The 22,614-nt window shown below is 34.8% G+C and overlaps 1 protein-coding gene across 1 annotated transcript in view; it reads left to right on the top strand.

The window, feature by feature from the left end:
• The first annotated feature begins 1,126 nt into the window (after positions 1 to 1,126).
• Positions 1,127 to 22,614, top strand: part of LOC115411251 (phosphate-regulating neutral endopeptidase PHEX-like) — a 73,429-nt gene continuing 51,941 nt past the window's right edge. The window contains exons 1-5 of the mRNA XM_030123297.1: positions 1,127 to 1,648; positions 12,492 to 12,548; positions 12,628 to 12,789; positions 16,646 to 16,729; positions 20,441 to 20,667. Coding sequence (XP_029979157.1) covers positions 1,525 to 1,648; positions 12,492 to 12,548; positions 12,628 to 12,789; positions 16,646 to 16,729; positions 20,441 to 20,667 — 654 coding nt within the window. The 5' untranslated portion in view covers positions 1,127 to 1,524. The remainder of the gene's footprint in view (positions 1,649 to 12,491; positions 12,549 to 12,627; positions 12,790 to 16,645; positions 16,730 to 20,440; positions 20,668 to 22,614) is intronic.

Here is a 22,614-nt window from a genome sequence, read left to right as displayed (position 1 = left end):
AAATTTCATTTATTATAAGTACCGGTAAATGGGGAAAAACAAAGATTGGAAAAATTCATAAAAAATGTGAACTTTGACCTACTTTTTCCAAAATGTAATCAGATCTATTCTGGGTCTCTGGCAATCTATAAACCCAATTTGGTATGAACTCAACTAATAGTTTTGCTGCTAGAGTGTTAACAAACCAACTGAACCAAAAACAATACCCCTTGCCTCCCCTTCTGGGGTCTGGGTAATAAAAAATACTCTGTAAAGTGTAAATTCTCCCTAAACATACTTGAGTACAGTAGTGAAGTATTATTACTCCGTTACTATATAATACAGCCCAAAAGGAGGCATGTTCTGTCTGTCTGCTTCAAATTGAGAGATGAGATGTCGGTTTCACCCCCGTGACCTCTTCTGTGTGAACAATTGAAGGCTCAAAGACAATCACAACTCCATCTAAAACATCTCAGTTGAGTTTTTAAAGAATAAAAATAAAAAACAGGACGCGAGTGATTGTGAGTCAGAGCCCGGAACAATAGCATCGTGGTTGCAGTGTCTGCCTGATGAATGGGTGTTTTTAGCAGCACAGGAAGTCAGCTCTATATAAGGACTTTGTGGCCGACGCCCCAAACCCTAATGAGCACGTGCAAGAAGAGTTCTCACCACAGCAGGGGGGGTGAGGGTTAAAGACCAATCAGGAGCTGTGGTGTCATCGCCACCTCTGTCTTTGCCCCTGTCTTCAAAGAATGAATTGATGCTTTCTGACAAAAAACACTGATGTGTTTTTACAGGCGGCGATTTCATCATCATGATCGGATTAATCGATTGTAATCAGCAGCCTGTGTGTGTGCATGGGTCTAATTTAGTTCTGGTCTACTGGCTGTCTGATCTGATAAATGTTTCAGCAGAGCAACCCCCGGTGTTTTTGTACATGGGATTAAACACAAACACAGCACATGTACGCCACTGGTGAGCCCTGCAGCCATTAGAGCTATGCAGGCAACGCACATGGATTAGGTTCTGGTTTTAGTCAGTGATTTTAATAAATGATCTCTGCTCGGGTCAACGCTGGGAAGCCTGGTGTCTTCTTTCTGAAAAGGGACGAGATGGGGATGGGATGGGATGGGAGGAGAGGAGGGTAGGAGTGTTGAAGCAGAGGAGGAGGGATGAGGGAGGAACAGTGTGACAAGCCAGGGTGAAGTTAGAGCAGTTACAGATAGACAGATTGCAGCAGAGAGAGTAAGACAAAAAAAAAAATTGAAGGGGAAGTGAATTAGAGTTGTGCTGTAATACTTGGAAAGAGACCAGAACATAGTAGTGTAAAAGAAAGTTTGCATTTTTTTGTTTTTGTTTTCTGTTAGTGGATTCCATTTTTTGTCCATAAAGCTGATTTTTAGACCTAAATTTGACATTTTTCTACTTGTTTTCTCTTTTTTTTAACACATCATTATCTCACTTAGGAGTCCAATTGTGTGTGTGTAAGTGAATGCAAGTGTGTGTTTATGTGTGTGTGTGATATAGATATAGATATAGTAAGTCATGGAACTGGAGCATTTCGGCGGTGGCGGGGTTAAACCTGAGAGGGGCAACAGTCGTCTCTACAGGATAGCATTGGCCATGTGTGTGTGTCTCTGTGCAGCTCTACTCCTCGCACTCATCCTGGGTAAGTCCAAACACACTTTCTTTTTTTTTTTTTTTTTTTCCCGCTCGTGCTGCATTATAATTAAGGAATTCTACGGAAAATGTAGCACGGAGTATGAACTCTGCCTCAGATTATAGTACATGCAGACTGCAAATAACACAGGCAAACACGCTAGTGTGGGGAGCAAAGGTCTTTGTAGAGGGCTCGTGGGTAAGTTGTGTCAAACTATTTTTGGTTCATATAAGGTTTCATATACGCCCACATGCACAAGCACATGGGAGGAAAAACTCACTCCTTGATGCACTGTGGGAGAAAAGGGGAAGGAATGCTTGGGTTAGCGCTCAGTGGGGTTTTTATGCCACGGAATGCAAAATTAATTAGAGTATTGTGTGGGTGAGGGTGTGCGTTTGTTTATTTCCAAGGGGCGGTAAATGTTAATGAACACTGATTAAATTTTTTTTTTTTTTTCCAGTTGAGATATGACAATAAACAAGTGTAGAAATAATGTAAAATTACTGAGTTATAAGCTAAACATTGTAGGTACAGTATGGTGTATTGTTAGCGTTACAGTTAAAATGAGCAGACGTATTTATTTCGAATTAATTTTACTTCAGATGCTACAAGAAAATACAGGAAATACACACACAGCCTTAAAAAGACACACAAAAACTGAACTAAATGGGTTGTAAAGATTAGAGTTGCCATTTAGTGTGACCTCTGACCCCGTGACAAGAAGCAGCACAAATAATTAGAAACATCTGGCATGTCTTGAATGAAAACATCAGTAAATGAAGGCTATGAATGTCATATTGTCTGAATAAAAGGGTTAAAGAGGTCACACTAAATACTTTGGTTTATAGAAGGTGAAACTTTTATATACAGTCGTGGAAAAAAATTCTTTATTAAACCATCCAAAGTCACCGAAAACAATGGTTTTGCAATCAAGTACTAACTCCTGTGTGTATCATGTGACTAAAACAGACGGAAAAGAAAGCGTGGAATGCCTAAAAGCACTGTTTTTGTCGTAGCTATTGATATAAGAACCAAGGTTATACAGGGTGGGGATGCAAAATGTACAATATTTTGAGGCAGGGAGTGAAAGACAGTGTATGACCAGTTAGTTTATTGAAAGTCATGAGAATTTATTTGCCACAAGAAAATCGACATAATAGAAAATGTTTTTATTCTATGTGTCCTCCTTCTTTCTCAATAACTGCCTTCACACGCTTCCTGAAACTTGCGCAAGTGTTCCTCAAATATTTGGGTGACAACTTCTCCTATTCTTCTTTAATAGTATCTTCCAGACTTTCTCGTCATAGTTTTGCTCATAGTCATTCTCTTCTTTCCATTATAAACAGTCTTTATGGACACTCCAACTATTTTTGAAATCTCCTTTGGTGTGACGAGTGCATTCAGCAAATCACACACTCTTTGACGTTTGCTTTCCTGATTACTCATATGGGCAAAAGTTTCTGAAAAGGTATGGATAATAGTGTTAGGTATGATTATGACATCAATATATGTTTGGTTTCAAAACAATTGACGTAGTGCCTGCTGAGAAAAAACAACTAAATGTTCATTGTAAATTTTGCTTCCCCACCCTGTAATAGTTTTGGATTTTTCATTATTGTTTAGTTTTATTTAGTTTTGACTTTTTTTTCTCTAATTCAGTTAGTTTTAATTAGTTTTTAGAGCAGGTTTGCTAGTTTTTATTAGTTTTCATTTTTTCTAAATGCTTAGTTTTACTTTTGTTTTCGTAGTAGTTTTCATTTTTTCATATCTTCCTCGCTGTCGTATTCAAATAAATCCAATACAGGCTGCTTTCTCCCAACTTTAGTCTCGACTTTTCCAGGTAGAGTGGGGATGAGAAGACAACTGTAAATGACAAGTGATGTGAGGTAATGGTGGTGCCAGCAGCTAAGGTTGCTCGAGCGAAATAAATAGATTTCATATCAATCCGACACTGACAAAAACGAAAATGAAGGGAATTTTATCCATAAATTTTATTCGTTTTAGTTAGTTTTGTAAGCACACAATACAGTTTCAGTTAGTTATCATTTTTTCTTTTAATTATAGTTTTATTTATTTCAGTGTACGAAAATGTTTTTCAATTTTAGTTTTCGTCATTTCGCTAGTTTTCGTTAACGATAATAACCTTGGTAAGAGCTTAAGTGATTTTGGTTATAATCTAAAAAAAAAAAATAAAACATTGAAAATGTTTCGATATCAGCTCTGAAATTAAACTCTTATGAGCTATTTTTGTTGTTATTATTATATTTGTCCAAACAAATGTACCTTTAGTTGTACCAGGCATTAAAATGAGCAAGAAATTGAAGAAAACAAGGGTGGTCTAATAATTTTTTCCGCGACTGTATATCCTGATTGGCTCATAATACAGAGACAAATGCATATATGTGGTCATTATTATCTTCACTAAATCAACAAACCTAATGTTGGCAGTAGATTTTTTTGTGTAGGATTGTAAATCTGCTTGTACTGTTTGTACTCTACAGCTGTTTACATCCACTATGTGCATGATACAAAACCAGACAATACAACTTCTGGTAGTTCCGTCCAAACCGCTGATACACAATTACATGTACTGTAATTCAGAGATAACACCTTTCCTTAGCTGTACAAAACACAACATAACAAAACTCTACTGACATCATCATATTTGCTACACTACATACACAATGTGTCCTTTGAGTTCAGATTTCATTTGGTTTAATAAGTTGCCTGTGTTTATAGAAACCAACTTCATAACCACAGCCCACAATGTGAAGTTTGTATTCATGGATTGTGCGACTGATTTATACAAATTTACTCATAAAAGACCCAGAGCTACTTCAGTGGCAGTTCCCAAATGAAGCTTTCTTAACTGATTTATCACCGTTTATTGTCATATTATGTTCAGTATTTTGCATTTTTAAGTATAAATCACTTATTTTCCTATATTGAATGTACTGATAGTGATCGTGTAGAAATCCAGAAAAGCTCAGATTAACCCTTTCATGTATGGAATATGAAAAAAACAGTATCTAGATTTTTTTTTAGATTGATTTTATTACTTAAAATTAGACTAAAGTGGAATTCATTTAGATTTTTTTATTTATTTATTTTTCAATATGGTTAAATTAAGAAGATATCTAACCTCCTGAGATCCAGAAAAGTAGAAGTTTTGGCTTTTTTTTTTTTTAAATGAATAATTGCCTATATTGGAAACATCATGATGCAGCAGTTCTTTCAGATGCATTTTTTTTTTTTAATTATGGAATGTCCTTTGTGGTGGACAGTTTGTTTTTTGCAAGGATTCAAGGATTTAAGGATTTTCATTGTTGTACCAGCACACATTTACACAAGATAGCACAAAATTTGGTACTCGAGGTCCCAGATTTAACCCGATGATATCTATATATAAACAATATGTACATGAAAAAGACTTTTGTATAATAAGAAAAATAAAGACAATTGACCTATGTATAAAAATGCTTGTGTGTGTGCAAAATGCGAGAGGAGGAAGTTTTTTGTATAAATCTGTGAAACTTGTCCACAAACATGGACAGAAAACCCATCGCTGGGTCTTAGGAGGTTAAATTTATGGGATCACAGAGCAGTTAAAATTTTCATCATATTGCTTAGGGTATATAGAGACTGTCCCCATGTGGTTTGAAGAATATTGCCTTTATAACCCTTGATACCGTTGCGGAAAAAATTATTAGACCATCAAAAGTCATCAAAAACAATAATTATGCAATCAAGTACTAACTCCTGTGTGTATCATGTGACTAAAACAGACAGAAAAAAAACATGGAATGCCTAAAAGCACTGTTTTTGGCAGTACAATGCTATAGATACTGATGTAAGAACTGAAATGATTTTGGTTATTATCAAGAAAACATGGAAATTGCTAGATATCAGCTCTGAAATTAAACTTTTATGAGCTATTTTTGTTGTTTTCATTATATTTGTCCAAACAAATGAACCTTTAGTTGTACCAGGCATTAAAATGAACAAGAAACTGAAGAAAACAAGAGTGGTCTAATAATTTTTTCCGCGACTGTATTCGTCAACAAATGTGGATGTCACGCGTGAAAGGGTTAAAGTTGAAGGTTATTATATCAAAAACAGAGAAAACTAAAGAAAATGGGACTTTTTTTTAGTAAAATATATCATTAACTGAACATAAACCAAGTGTCTCCATCTAATGTCATTGATCCAACTCCTTTGGTTTTCCTGCTAAATCAATGTTGTAGAAGATGACGGTGTTTCCACGGTAACTACAGTGCCTCCGAACGTCCAAATGGGTCATACCTGATGACCATGAAAAGATGACAAACTGCATTTTACACCAGTTATTTACACGTAGTGATAGGAGTAGTGGATCAACAGGTATTAAATATTTTAGATCGGTAGATGATTTTAGTCGCTGGTAGATGTTAAGGCAAATTTTTAATATTTCAAAAATTTGTAAAAATGCAAAAATCTAAATTTCTTTGAAAAAACTGTGAAACAAATTTTGTAGACATTGTCCAAAAGAAGCAACATATAAAATTTGAAATTAATCCAACCAGTAGTTTCATTGGAGAAGATGTGTGAAGAAATTGCGAATGAAGATGTTGATGGACAAAACGCCTTCACAATAGATTTCTTCATACCTAAACTTTTTGTGAAACCTGAAGGGTCACTCCTCAGTTTTACTCCAGTGCTTCCTGTAGTTGTGAGGATGGTCGCGGCAGGGAGGGGTGTGTGTATATAAGCGTCTGGGGTTGGGTAAGTTTTGTTTTTGTACAACTGTCGGAAGCCAACATTCTTGTGGCAGCATTGAAGTGTAATTATGTTATGTGCCTATGTATGCAGCACCACACACCCACTCTAATAGAAAGCCTCCTCATGTCTCCATCCATGCGATGACCAGACACAGGAATGCCGAGTGGTTGCTTGGATTTTCTTTTTACGTCTTATTTTAAATGAGTGTTTGTGTCCACGTCCTGTTCGGTATCTCACTAATGTACACGATGTTAGAATGTCAGACATCTGTGTTTGCAATCGACACCTGTGTTTGTGTCCGCTCAAGTGGTCGACGGGGTTGTTGAGGTTGTTCCAGGCCAAGTGGGTCACGCCAAGTTGAAGTTGCGAGTGTTTGCATTCCTAGTAAAAAAAAAAAAAAAAAAATGGACGAATAGGCGACGTTTTAGCATCTTTCATGGGTTGCCCTTTGCCCAGACAGGTCAGACACCCGCAAAGCGCCGCTCATCCATTCACAATAGGGATTTGGTTTCTAAATCTGTCTGTTCACTCCATGTTTGGCCTCAGAAACAAAACACATTAACAGCAGTTTCCGGCTGGAGAGGTTAGAGCAGTGTTTTTCAACCTTGGGGTTGGGACCCAGCCTGAAATTTGTAGTAATTAACCCTTTCATGCATTAATTATGAGAACCTTAGTTAAGATTTTTTTTTCTTGAGTGTTTTTATTCGTCCATAAGCATGAAAAAAAACCCAATGTGATCAAGTTGGGGGTTTTTTTCATGGAGTTACAAAAATGTCCATGCATTTAATTTTTGAAGTAAAGAAACGTGTTTAACCCTTTCATGCACGAATTATGAGGACCTTAATCAATTTTTTTTTCCTGAGTGTTTTTATTCCTCTTTAGGCATGAAAAAAACAATGTGATTGAAAATTTTCTTCTGAAAAATAAATTAAAAAAATAAATTAAATAAAAATAATTTTTTAAAAAAATTTAAAAATACATTTAAAAAAATTAATAATGACAAAAAAAATTCTTATGAACCGATTTTTCATGAAGTTGCAAAAATATCCACTCAGCTGGACACCACACGTTTAATTTTTGACACAGAAACACGTATTTACTGATAAATTGTATGAAAACTGTGGGGAAGGCTTGTGATTCTGGGGGTTTATCCTCAGGAGAGATCTACATAATGTTACCAATTCATGTCAGAATAGACATGTAGTGTCTTAAAACTTTAATAAAGATATGTGTTAAAAAAAAAAAAAAAACAACGAAAAGAGCAACAAAATTCATGAACATACAAGAGAACAGCTGTAGAATAGCTGCCCACTGTAGTGACCACTATGCATGAAAGGGTTAAAACCCAATATCAGAAATTGATATTAAAACAATGAAATAAAATCTGATGTTTTCTCACATTTTTACATATTCTAATGCTAATTATTACTCTTTTCATGGAGATAATATGTAAAAAAAAAAAAAAAAAAAAAAAAAGCTAAACTTTTTTTTCTAACAAATAACAATTGATTTACACTGAAACATGTTACTGCAGATCAGGTTTATCAAGAACAGCAAAGTTACAATAATGGTATGAATTACAGTGTATGGGATGATGCATAAGCGTCCACTGTGTTGGCTGATATGGAACTAAAACAACAAAACCCATGAATATACAAGAGAACAGCTTTGAACAACTGTCCACCGTAGTGACCACTATGCATGAAAGGGTTAATAAAAAAAAAAAAAAAAACTACTGATAAAAATATATATGGTGAGTTGACAGAGACAATCACAATCCATAAAATACATGACAAACTGAAACTGAAATACTGTTTATCTTTCAAATGTTCATCATGGTTAGTTTCAGATGCTGCAGCTCTTTCATAATTTGAGTTGAGGATGTTCTAAGACATAATGGATATGCTGGTATTATTCTTGTTTTTATGACAGATCTTTGGGTTTGTATACAGTGCATTCAGAATATGCATGACATTAGTTTGTTTTACTGCAAGCTGCAACGTATGGCCCCTGTTTACAGTCATCTGGAGTTAAAATAAAAATCCTCTCGGGTAGAGATGCATGCAAGTCCTCAGAGTCTTAGTTCATGGGTAACGATAACTACAAGGGCGTAGTGCAGGGGTCTCAAACATGTAACCTGGGGGCCAAAGGTTCCAATCCGGCCCATGGGATGGACTTGTAAAGTGCAAAATTTCCACAGGCAAGGCTGTCAAACTCATTTTAGTTCTGATTCCACATAGAGACCAAAATGATCTCAAGTAAAATAACAGCATAATAATCTACAAAAAAAAAATAACGACTCCATATTTTCTTCTCGGTTTGATGTGAAAAAAATTTTACAGTATGCCTATAAATAATGACCACTTCACATTTTTGTCTTTGTTTTAGTGCAAAAATAACATTCACTTATGAAAATATTCACATTTCCAAACTATCCCGTAACAATTAAATGTGAATAACCTGAACAAATATGAACAACCTGAAATGTCTAAAGAAACTTAAGCACAATTTTAACAACTTTCTGGCTGTTACTGTCACCTTTGTAGATCTGATCCATAATACTTGTTAAAACTGCACTTTGTTTTCTTAAGAAAATTCAGTTTTTTCAGGTTATTCACATCTTTTTTGTTTGGATAGGTTAGAAAAGTAAGTATTTTCATAATTTAATGGGGGGTTTTTTGCACTAAAACAAAGACAAAAATTTGGAGTCGTCATTATTTCTAGGTTATTATGTTATTATTTTACTGGTCTGGCCCACTTGAGATCCAGTTGGGCTCAATATGGCCACTGTAAGAAAATGACTTTGAGACCCCTGGCGTAGTGATTATTTTAACCCCAAACACAAGAGGAAGGTTAAGATACTGCAGCTCTTTCATAATTCATTGCCTGAAATTTCTAGTAATTGATAAAAAAAAAAAAAACAACACAAAAAATTTACAAATAAAAAATATATACAGGGTGGGGAAGCAAAATTTACAATATTTTGAGGCAGGGATTGAAAGACAGTGTATGACCAATTACTTTATTGAAAGTCATGAGAATTTATTTGCCACAAGAAAATTGACATAATAGAAAATGTTTTTATTCTACAGGGTGGGGAAGCAAAATTTACAATGAACATTTAGTTGTTTTTTCTCAGCAGGCACTACGTCAATTGTTTTGAAACCAAACATATATTGATGTCATAATCATACCTAACACTATTATCCATACCTTTTCAGAAACTTTTGCCCATATGAGTAATCAGGAAAGCAAACGTCAAAGAGTGTGTGATTTGCTGAATGCACTCATCACACCAAAGGAGATTTCAAAAATAGTTGGAGTGTCCATAAAGACTGTTTATAATGGAAAGAAGAGAATGACTATGAGCAAAACTATTCGGAGAAAGTCTGGAAGATACTATTAAAGAAGAATGGGAGAAGTTATCACCCGAATATTTGAGGAACACTTGCGCAAGTTTCAGGAAGCGTGTGAAGGCAGTTATTGAGAAAGAAGGAGGACACATAGAATAAAAACATTTTCTATTATGTCAATTTTCTTGTGGCAAATAAATTCTCATGACTTTCAATAAACTAATTGGTCATACACTGTCTTTCAATCCCTGCCTCAACATATTGTAAATTTTGCTTCCCCACCCTGCAGTTAGTTGACAGAGACAATCCCAATCCATAAAAGACAAACTGTGAGTGTGAAACTGCAGCACTGTGGTTCTGTTTATCTGTCAAATGTTCATTGTGGTCGGTTTCAGATGCTGCAGCTCTTTCATAATTCATAGTTTGAGTTCTTGTTTGTTCAGTATTAATTGTCAGCCTTGTAAATCCAAGCTGGACTGACTGTACATATCCTGAGCAAGGAAAATCAAATTCTCACTTTGTGCAGTAATCTACACCTGGCTTTTCTGCCTCTGTTCATAATAATATACATTATATAGACTAAATGTGGTCTAGAATTAACGTTTATTTGCAACATAGTATAGCAAACTATTACATGATCAAAAACAAATTAATTTTAGCAGAAAAAAAAGTCTCAGTTTTGAATGTCTGGGGTCGCCAGAAATTTGTGATGTTAAAATGGGGTCACGACCACAACCACTGTTAGAGAAACAAGATGCTTGATTGACCTTCTAGGAAACTAAGCAACTGACCAAACCTGTGGTCACTCTGGGAACAGGAACAACAATAAGTTGCTCTGTTCTGTCTTGTTGCGGTGACTTCAGTCTGGACCAGTCAAATGAAATGAATGCCAAACTTGTGATATGCACTTTTGTGACACAATAGCTAAAGATGATTTGCACTTGTTTTTATAGAAAATACAGATATGGGACTTTTCTCAGTGTAGGAGAGAATAACATTACAAATGAATCCACTATTTATTCGTTGTGATTTTTCCCCAGCTGTATCAACTGCACTTTGGTCTGTACTTGTCCCATTTGGATGAGTAGTAGGTTGTGGGAATGTGTTTTATTACGGCTCCCTCTAATGCACACAGTAAACTGCAGCTGTAAAGAAGAATGTGTGACTGCAACAACGACATTTAGTTTTCAGAACAGCATTACATTGTGATTCAAGTACTTTAAAGTAATTCATTATATACTGAAAGCAAAGGGAGCGGAGGAGAGTAGATGCAATGGGGCTCCATCATCCATCCATCCATCCATGATTCATCCATCCATTCATGGCTCATTCACCCTATCATCCATCCATCCATCCATTGTTCATTCACCCTATTATCCATCCATCCGTCCATTCGTCCATGGTTCATTCATCCATCCATTCATGGTTCATCCATCCATTCATCCATCCATGGTACATCTGTCTATTCACCCATCTAGTCATCCATCCATCCATCCATCCATTGTTCATTCACCCTATTATCCATCCATCCATCCATCCATCCATCCGTCCGTCCATTCGTCCATGGTTCATTCATCCATCCATTCATGGTTCATCCATCCATTCATCCATCCATGGTACATCTGTCTATTCACCCATCTAGTCATCCATCCATCCATCCATCCATTGTTCATTCACCCTATTATCCATCCATCCATCCATCCATCCATCCATCCGTCCGTCCATTCGTCCATGGTTCATTCATCCATCCATTCATGGTTCATCCATCCATTCATCCTTCCATAGTACATCTATCTATTCATCCATCTAGTCATCCATCCATCCATCCATCCATTGTTCATTCACCCTATTATCCATCCATCCGTCCGTCCGTCCGTCCATCCGTCCATTCGTCCATGGTTCATTCATCCATCCATTCATGGTTCATCCATCCATCCATCCATCCATGGTACATCTGTCTATTCATCCATCTAGTCATCCATCCATCTATCCATCCATCCATCCATCCATCCATTAATGGTTCATCCTCCCTATCCATCCATCCGTCCATCCACCCATCCATGGTTCATTTATCCGTCCATTCATGGTTCATTCATCCATTCATCTATCCATGGTACATCCATCTATTCATCCATCTAGTCATCCATCCATCCATCCATCCATCCATCCATCAGATACTAATTTGTCTTTTTTTGTTGGAAACATACATTTCAATGACTCCATCTATCCATCCATGGTTCATCCATCCATCCATCCATCCATCCATCCATATACTAATTTGTCTCTTTTTTAATTGTAAACATAAATTTCAATGACTTCAAGGTTGTTATTTTACACTTTTTGTATTGAGTCTAGTTCTGTTTGTAGTAGAGCTGAACATCTGGTTTGCGTCTCAGAATCTGTGTCTTTTTTGTTACTTGTATTTACGTTATACATTCATCTGTCTGTGATTCACATGTGTACAGCCCTGTCTGTTTTTGTTGTATATAAATTAAAGAAAAACCACAATCTTTAACAGTGGATGGAGAGAGGAAGGGTGATGTTTAGAAGTCCAATTTTTTTTTTTTCATTCTACATGTTCTTTCCATCCTTGTTTAGTCTCTTAATGCCCACACAAATTATATATAACTTTACACTAGGCAAAACAGCTGGTGTGCTGCACCACTAATAGTGCATTTGTATATGTTTGTTTAAGAGTGTTTGCATGCAGCTGCAGTTCAGTGATCAACTCTGTTTTCCAGTCTCTCAAAAATCCAGTCAGGAGGAGTTCTGCCTGAGCCCAGAATGCATTGAGGCAGGTGAGTAGTACATAGTTAAAGTGTAGAATAACTCAGTTACACCTCCTTTTGGTCTCATATGGTTGTATTTTCTTTGCAGCTGGGTCTATTCTCAGTAAACTGGATCAATCTGTTAACCCTTGCGATGACTTCTACACTTACGCTTGTGGGGGATGGCTGAAGGAGAACCCGATCCCTGAAGATTCGTCCTCGTATGGTATCTACCCCTGGCTGCGGCAGCACGTCGACATCCGACTCAAAGGTGTTTACGCTCACACACACTCCAGCGGCGTCCTTGAGTGAGGAGAGAAAAAAAAAAAAACGAGGAAGATCAGTGTAAAGCAAAAACTTCTACTCGACTCAGTGAAAGGTGTAAACACGACATGAAACGGCAAAGAAAGAAGCAGTTTTCAGCAATAACATAGTTAATTTATAACTGTGGGACTGAGGTTGGGTTTGTATATAGTTTTATGCAGACTTGAGGTGATTCATTGTCAAACTGAGATGACCCAAGCATAATGTTAATTAAAATTTAAACATTGGAAGATTATTTCAACTCTCAAGGACCGAGAACTATTTTTGTGATAGCTTTCAGATGAATTTCGCCCTACTTTTAACCTTTCCTGAGCAATTTATCCCTATTTGTTATAATATTTTCCACTATATTTTGCATTTTTCAGAGAAAATCAGGTATTTTCCTATCTTTGATTTACTGATCATGTAGATGTTCATTAAAGTTCAGAGTAAATTCAAAGGCTATTATATCAGAAGAGAGAAAAGTAAAGAAACAGTGAATTTTTCAGCAAAATATATCCTTAACTGAACATAAAAACAAGCATCTACAACCACTATGATCTGTGAAAAAAAAAAAAAAAAAAAAAGAGATGATAATGATACGATACTACACAATACAATACGATACATGTTATTCTCCCCTTAAGGAAATTCGTGTTGAACCCCAGTGCTGTTATATGTAGCTGCTTATTCAATAATCAGCAATCAATAAAAAACAAATGCAGTGATAAACATTACAGGGTCATTAAAAAGCATTAAAAGTAATTAAATAGATTTTGTGAAAATTAAGGCCTTAAATGGCATTCAAAAGCATTAAATTCGATGTCCAGAGGCATTAAAAAGTTAAATACACTTGATGGGGAAAAAAAGCATTGTTATTCATGATTTATTTTGATTCTATAAACATTTAATAATTTTGATCGGAAGTATAGTGTGATGATTGACAGGTCAAACCCTGTAATCAGCTATTTTTTTATGACCAACAATACTGGATGCTTGGAATGCAATGTGCTGTGAACGTGCTCATACTGTGGTGAAAGAGCAGAGGAAATATTAGCAAATGTCGCAAAAATGAGAAAATGCAAGTTTAAGCAGAAGTGGTTGGAGGAGGAACTGTTCAGAACCTGGTTAAAGCCTGTCAACGGTAATAATAATAATAATAATGATAAAAATGATAATAATAATAATAATAATAATAACAATGATAGTAATAGTAATAATAATAATAATGATAATAATGATAATAATGATAATAATAATAATAATAATAATAATAATAATACATTTTATTTATAGGCGCCTTTCTTGGCACTCAAGGACACCGTTCAGTAAAACAGGAGAATATAAAACAAGCAATAAAGCAGAGTAAAAAATAAAAGGCAGGTAAAAAATTGGACAACACAATTGTGGTCACAAAGAGAAAGCGGTCCTAAACAGATGGGTTTTGAGTTTGGATTTGAAGAGAGGGAGTGAAACTGTCTTAAAACTACATATAAACTGTGTCTGCACTTGGACATGGGCATTAAATTTGTTTAAAGTGGCATTAAAAAGCATTAAATCAGATTTGCTGATACCTGCAGAAACCCTGCATTAAATTAAAAAAAATAAGATAAGGGATAAGGAAGAAATGATTAAATTTTGGTGGTGATCAGGGGTGGGGGGGCCCACGGGGGGGGGGGGGGGGTGGGGGGGGTGGGGGCACTGATCAGCCTTGGCGGAGGTCGGCGCTCTCCGAGTGCTTCTAGTTCAAAAAGTTATGGATGGATTTTCATGAAAGTTTTAGGAAATGTTGATACCGGCACAAGGAAGAAATGATTAAATTTTGGTGATGGTTGGGGGGGGGTTGCCATGAGGGCCATGAGGGCCATGGGGGCCCACTGATCTGCCTCGGTGGAGGTCTGCGCTCTCCAAATGCTTTTTTTATTAACATTAGTGATGGATTCGTTCCATGAATTCGCCCCAGAAGTTCATCAACAAACTAAAAACCCTGGATCTGATGCAGGTTTGTAGAATGCAGGCAGTTAGGCTCAGATTACACTGGTCAACAACAAATTTATTGTTTAAGTTTTTTGAGCTGATTTAGGATAATTTTGGTGTGCTGAATCCAAAAACCACATTAATTTTGCTCAATCAGGTCAACTTTCTGAACTATGCTACATATTGGCTTTTTAACATTTTTGCTTACATTTATGGGCATTTTCACATCATATGATACAAAATTCTTTCATATTTCTTGCAATAAACGAGTTCTGAAGATTTTACTTTTGCCAATTTATGATTAATGGTTTTTTTTTAATATTACAGGTGAATGAAATGGCTTCAATTAGAAGATCTTGCAAAAATAAGACTGACGTATTCTGCTACATCTGCGATGAATACACCATTGTACCTAACAGGAATCATGTCACAAGTTTCAGAAAGTGTGCTTACCAATCTTACTTTGGTATTAATTATTATATTTTGGAAGAAGATCAAATTTTTCAAAATCAAATTAGCAAAAAAACCTGAACTGATTGAGGAAAAACAGATGTCATTTTTGGATTTAGCGGTGCAAAATGGTCCTAATTCAGTTGAAAAAACCTAGACAACTTGTAAAAAACATTTTTTTTGTAACCCAGTGTTATTATACCTATGCATTTTATTTATTTATTACCTCTGGCAAGGAACGGCGGAGGTTATGTTTTCATCGGGGTTTGTGTTTTTTGCCTGTTAGCAAGATAACTCAAAAAGTTCTTGACGGATTTTGTTGAAATTTTCAGGAAATTTTGATACTGGCACAAGAAAGAAATGATTAAATTTTGGTGGTGATGGGGGGGGGCAGATTTTTTGTTTGTTTGTTTGTTTGTTTGTCTATTAGCAAGATAACTCCAAAAGTTAAGGAAGGATTTTGATGACATTTTCAGGAAATGTTGATACTGGCACAAGGATGAAATGATTACATTTTGGTGGTGATTCAGGGGGGGAGTGATCTGCCTTGGTGGAGGTCTGCGCTCTCCGACTGCTTTTGTAGTTATTTATTTATTCAGCATGTAACAGTTTAATACAATGTGGATTTAAAATAAAAAAGAAACACAAAAAAACCCTTACCAAAATACATGCAAAGACCAAAAAATAATGTGCAGGGGAGAGGTAGACAACAAAAAGGCTTATAAAACTCCATGCCCATAAAAACTAAAGAATGAACTAAGACTAAAATAAAATAATTTTACAGTCAACAAAACATAATAGGTTCAGCTATCTGACCTCATTTACCAGTTCACCTTGGGTTGAGTGAGACAAAGCAAATATTCTGACATCAATTTATGTTTTAGTCTGTTCCTATAAATAGATACTGATGTAGAGGTATCTATAATGTCTAGATGAGTGTTCCATAATTTAGCACCATGAAATCTTAATTAAAGGCAATTTTTCTGCAATAACAAGTCAAAATGTCTGCGGTAGAAAACCAAACATGTGCAGGTTCGAGGTGAGATATTGTATGATTGAAATGACACCTTCATATTGTTGAATTTTCCTCTCTGTGCTGGCTTTTTATCCATCTTTAGTGTATTTTTTCATTTGTCATGTGCACAAAAGTCGTTGACAAATTGTACACTGAAATGCTTACTGTGCAATAAAAAAGAAGAAATATAAAAATGTTGTCACATAAACAAAATGAGGAAGAAAAACATGAAAAATCAGGCTCAAATGCAGGTTTCCTTGTTTGTATAAGCAGGTAAATTGATTGTGTGATGTGATGTAATGTCTCGATTTGATGATTTTGGTGAATTCATGTGGTATAGTGATTTGTCAGAAATGAGAAATGGTCTATTCTTTGCTTTCAGAGTTGTTAGAAGCTCCTTCAGACCCTGATGAACTGGACGCCATAAAAAAAGCGAAGATCCTTTACCACTCCTGCATGAATGAAAGTGAGTCTGGCACACATACTCCACACATATAAAGCTAATCTATGTATGTAGCATAGCATAGATTAGCAGATTAGCATACCCTTAGCTACTGCAACTGCTTTATTTCAGTTTCTATAATGACTTTATCTGGTGAAATACATTTACTGAAGCTCTGCACTTTACTCGAAAGGTATTTGACGTGTTTTAGAAACAGAATCAGAGTATTTTAGTGATCCCTGTGGTAAATTGGGTATTTGCGTTTGTACTTTATTTCCATTTTATGCAACTTCATGAATGCTTTTACATTACTGAATCTCAGTTATTTTTAACAATATTAAGCCCGAGATGATTGATTGATTTATTGATTGATTAATTTTGCACATAATGTAGAGGAAGTTACATGTATTCTATATACAGGGGTTGGACAAAATAATGGAAACACCTTCACCTCAAGATGATAACGCCCCAATCCATACAGCTAGAATTGTTAAAGAATGGCATGAGGAACATTCTAATGAAGTTGAGCATCTCGTATGGCCGGCACAGTCCCCAGACCTCAACATTATTGAGCATTTATGGTCAGTTTTAGAGATTCAAGTAAGACGTCGATTTCCACCGCCATCGTCTCTAAAAGAGTTGGAGGGTATTCTAACTGAAGAATGGCTTAAAATTCCTTTGGAAACAATTCACAAGTTGTATGAATCAATACCTCGGAGAATTGAGGCTGTAATTGCCGCAAAAGGCGGACCTACACCATATTAAATTATATTTTGTTGATTTTTTAAGGTGTTTCCATTATTTTGTCCAACCCCTGTATATTTGCATGTATTCTATTTGTCACATAGGCTTTTACATCTATTCCCTGTGTCTTCGCATAGACCACATAAGAGTGGATGACTTTCTCTGTAGTTTATGGCACCTGTAAATTCTTAACCTTTTATGACCTTTCTTATCTGTTGTGTTAAGGCCACAAACCAGTGTGACACTTGGAAGGGGGGGGGGGGGGGGGGGGTGTAAAACTGAGATCTCACAGATGCTCAGAGAGGACTTATCTCTGAGTTCTGGTATAAGACACAGAAACTCAGATGATTCTTGGGACTCTCAGATAGACAGCCTCAGCCTCTTTCTGCTCTGTACCCGTTTATTGGAGCTCCAGTAAACTTTCTTCCTTGAAGACACTGATCACTTGAACTGACCCTTCTTTATTTTAGACGAATTAGTAGAGTATTATTTTATCCATAACGATAACATTGATCAAAGACATAATTAAACAGTGAAGGTGCAAGGGGAGGCAGAAATCCTAAAATTTCTTATTATAAAGAGTCCATCTTATAAATACATGAGCATTATCAAAGTTATGAGACTTCTATAGTCCATGCACATTCAGAATTCATTAAATGCTGGTGTGCAAATTTAGTGCAATAAATGTGAAATTTGGCAAAAATTACTAAAAGGTTGATAACACCGGGTTACAAAAAAATGTTTTTTGCAAGTTGTCTAGGTTTTTTCAACTGAATTAGGACAATTTTGCACCGCTAAATCCAAAAATGACATCTGTTTTTCTCAATCAGGTCAGGTTTTTTTGCTAATTTGATTTTGAAAAATTTGATCTTCTCACAATCTGCTCCCAAACTTTATTTTGGTCACCAAGTTTAATACCAAAATAAGATTGGTAAGCACACTTTATGAAACTTGTGACTTGATTCCTGTTAGGTACAATGGTGTATTCACCGCAGATGTAGCAGAATACGTCAGGCTTATTTTTGCAAGATCTTCCAGTCGAAGCCATTTCATTCACCTGTAATATTAAAAAAAAAACATTAATCATAAATTGGCAAAAGTAAAATCTTCAGAGCTCGTTTATTCCAAGAAATATGAAAAAAATTTGTGTCATATGATGTGAAAATGCCCATAAATGTAAGCAAAAATGTTAAAAAGCCAATATGTAGCATAGTTCAGAAAGTTGACCTGATTGAGCAAAATTAATGTGGTTTTTGGATTCAGCACACCAAAATGATCCTAAATCAGCTCAAAAAACTTAAACAATAAATTTGTTGTTGACCAGTGTAATATATCTTTTTTTCTGGATTTATTTTATCAATTTGTGAAAGGCCGAATAAAACATGTTGAAAGTTCAATTTACATGAAGGGTCAATATTGGCATTTCTGAAATCATTTAAATCAATCCAAAATACATGTGAGTAGGTGCAATCTCAAAATAAATGACATGATAGTCGCTTTTCCATTGGACATGTGCGCAAAACTTTACTGATATTTACTAAATGCTGAAAAAACAGAAGTGCGTAATGTCGGTTTTCCCATTAAATTACAAATGCGATGATTTGTTTATTTATTATCGCGAGATGACATGAGAAGTCATTCCATAAACATGGCAACAAACGTAAATATGGTGTTGATTTACAGATATATTCATTATTATTATTATATATCACCCTTCTATCTCGTACTAAATTAAAAAAATGATTGGGTTTCCTGGTGTGTCCACACATACCGCGACATGTTTCTTCTTCTTCTTCCCTCTTTGTAACGTACGTCAACATCCAGTTTTTTAATTCACCTGACTCTAGTTGTGAAAAAAGGTCTTTCCATTGCAGTTTTGCTTGATTTACCATTTGCGCTACGCCCGAAAAACCACCTCTTGCCAGCACAAAAACTTTTAATTGAAAAATCAGACTTTTGGCGAAATTGTCATTTTTCCATTAGGTAAATTTTTATGTGCAAGTTATATTTGCGCAATTTGAGGGTCAATGGAAAAGCGACTAGAGACATACATGTGATTAAAGATCACTTTTTTTCTGTCTTGTTCTGGTGAGTCCTTTTGTTTTTCTCATATGAGGTCAACAAAGTCCATTTTCACTACTTTTCTCCCTTTTTTTTGGTTTTATTTTTTTTTTTGAAAACTGGAAAATTTTTATGCGCAAGTTATATTTGCGCAATTTGAGGGTCAATGGAAAAGGGACTATTACATTGGTCAACAACAAATTTATTGTTTAAGTTTTTTGAGCTGATTTAGGATAATTTTGGTGTACTGAATCCAAAAATCACATTAATTTTGCTCAATCAGGTCAACTTTCTGAACTATGCTACATATTGGCTTTTTAACATTTTTGCTTACATTTATGGGCATTTTCACATCATATGATACAAAATTCTTTCATATTTCTTGCAATAAACGAGTTCTGAAGATTTTACTTTTGTCAATTTATGATTAATGGTTTTTTTAATATTACAGGTGAATGAAATGGCTTCGACTAGAAGATCTTGCAAAAATAAGCCTGACGTATTCTGCTACATCTGCAGGGAATACATAATAAATAATAAATACATTCTGTTAGAAAATGATTTTTTTTTTCTCTTAAAACCTATTTTGGGTGAGAACTATATAAAAAAAATCAACCGATAAAGTCACAAAACTGTAATGAATTTTGTGAGAAGATCAAATTTTTCTAAATCTAATTAGCAAAAAAAACCTGACCTGATTGAGGAAAAACAGATGTCATTTTGGGATTTAGCGGTGCAAAATGGTCCTAATTCAGTTGAAAAAATCTAGACAACTTGCAAAAAACATTTTTTTGTAACCCAGTGTTATTGTTTCCTCTGCGTTGCTGCAAACAGAACAAAGAGTATAAATATTTTTCTTATATTTTACAAGATAGTGTTTTTACCAGATATAATTTCAGCTTCTTATCTTCTGTGATTATTCTTCCACAGCTATATTGGAAGAGTTGGACACCAAACCGATGCTGAAAACCCTCAAACAGCCTGAGTTCCGGTGGCCGGTCATCGGGGATGGACTGGGGGGGGATTACCAGTGGTCTCAGGCCCAGTGGAGTCTGCTGAAGACTCTGGCTGAGATGAGGAACCAGCACAGCAAGAGCGTCTTGATCCGACTCTACGTCTCCCCTGACGACAGAAACTCAACACGCTACATCATCAAGGTCAGACGCCGGCCCACAGACGTTTAGATGTGATTTGAGGATGTGACAAGGAGGCGTAAGAAGCACTTAAGGAGGCGTATTAGAAGAAGGTTCACAATAGTCTCTTTTACCTCCTTTAATTGGTGAAATTTACTAAAAATAATCAGGCTATAATCAGACCACATTCAACCTGCTGCTCAAGTATGAATAGAAACACAGTATTCATATGAAAATAAAACCATTAGTAATACAAGCAGGAGAATTATAACTTATACTTAGATTAATTTGAAGTAAAAATGTAATACTTAACGTTAGATTTTACAATTTAGACTAATAATGAAAAATAAAATAATTTTGTTATTACGTGATATTTTGGCTTTCAAGATCAATAATGAAGTCAAATTTTAATGAAGCTTTTAAAATGATTTTCAAATGTTAAAACTATCACAGATATTCTTACTGATAACAGAGTATGTCTTTAAAAAAATGTAATGTAGACGTTCTGCCTCATCGGGGTGAGCTGTAAAATTCTTTAGATGGTGTCTAAGAATCAGATCGGACAGAAAAAAATACAAAAAATATCTATAATAAATCATTTGCACCAAGTTCAATTTAGGTATTAAATTGGTTATGTGGATGATTTTGCGTTAAATTGACTTTTCCTGTTTTACCTATGTAAAACAAAAGAAAATATAATGCTAATAATGCTAATGCTAATACTAATACTACTCTTACTAGTAATAATAATAATGTTAATAATCATCATCATCAATTTTGGTATTAAATTGGTTATGTGGATGATTTTGCCTTAAATTGATTTTTTCTGTTTTATGTGTAGAACCAAAGACATTATAATACTAATAATGCAAATGGTAATTCTAATACTACTCTTACTAATTATAATAATGCTAATAATAATGATTATCATCATCATCAATTTTGGTATTAAATTGGTTATGTGGATTATTTTGCCTCGAATTGATTTTTCCTGTTTTATCTATGTAGAACCAACGAAAATATAACGCTAATAGTGCTAATGCTAATACTAATACTACTCTTACTACTAATAATAATGCTAATAATGCTAATAATAATCATCATCATCATCATCATCAGTTTTGGTATTAAATTGATTATGTGGATTATTTTGCCTTGAATTGATTTTTCTTGTTTTACCTGTGTAAAACCAAAGAAAATATAATGCTAATAATGCTAATGCTAATACTAATACTGCTCTTACTAGTAATAATAATAATGTTAATAATCATCATCATCAATTTAGGTATTAAAATTGTTATGTGGATTATTTTGCCTTAAATTGATCTTTTCTGTTTTATGTGTTGAACCAAAGACATCATAATACTAATAATGCAAATGCTAATTCTAATACTATTCTTACTAATAATAATAATGCTAATAATGCTAATAATAATGATCATCATCATCAATTTTGGTATTAAATTAGTTATGTGGATTATTTTGCCTTGAATTGATTTTTCCTGTTTTATCTATGTAGAACCAAAGAAAATATAATACTAATAATGCTAATGCGAATTCTAATACTACTCTTACTAATAATAATAATGCTAATAATGCTAATAATAATCATCATCAATTTAGGTATTAAATTGGTTATGTGGATTACTTTGCCTTGAATTGATTTTTGCTGTTTTCTCTATGTAGAACCAAAGACAATATAATACGAATAATGCTAATGCTAATACTACTCTTATTAATAATAATAATAATAATAATAATAATAATAATAATAATAATAATCATCATCATCATCATCATCACAATAAGTACATCCAACCCTAACCTAAATAAGATAAATAGAAAAGAAGAAAAAAAAGAAATAAGAAAATAGCCCATATATAATTCAATGGTATTTCACCAATAGTTAGAATAGAATAGAATAGAATAGAATAGAATAGAACAGAATAGAATGTCTGTATTGTCATTGTA

Source organism: Sphaeramia orbicularis, chromosome 20 (assembly GCF_902148855.1).
Source record: "Sphaeramia orbicularis chromosome 20, fSphaOr1.1, whole genome shotgun sequence".
Taxonomy (NCBI): Eukaryota; Metazoa; Chordata; class Actinopteri; order Kurtiformes; family Apogonidae; genus Sphaeramia; species Sphaeramia orbicularis.
The sequence above is the reverse complement of the archived record's forward strand: the minus strand, read 5'-3'. Positions and strand labels throughout refer to the sequence as shown.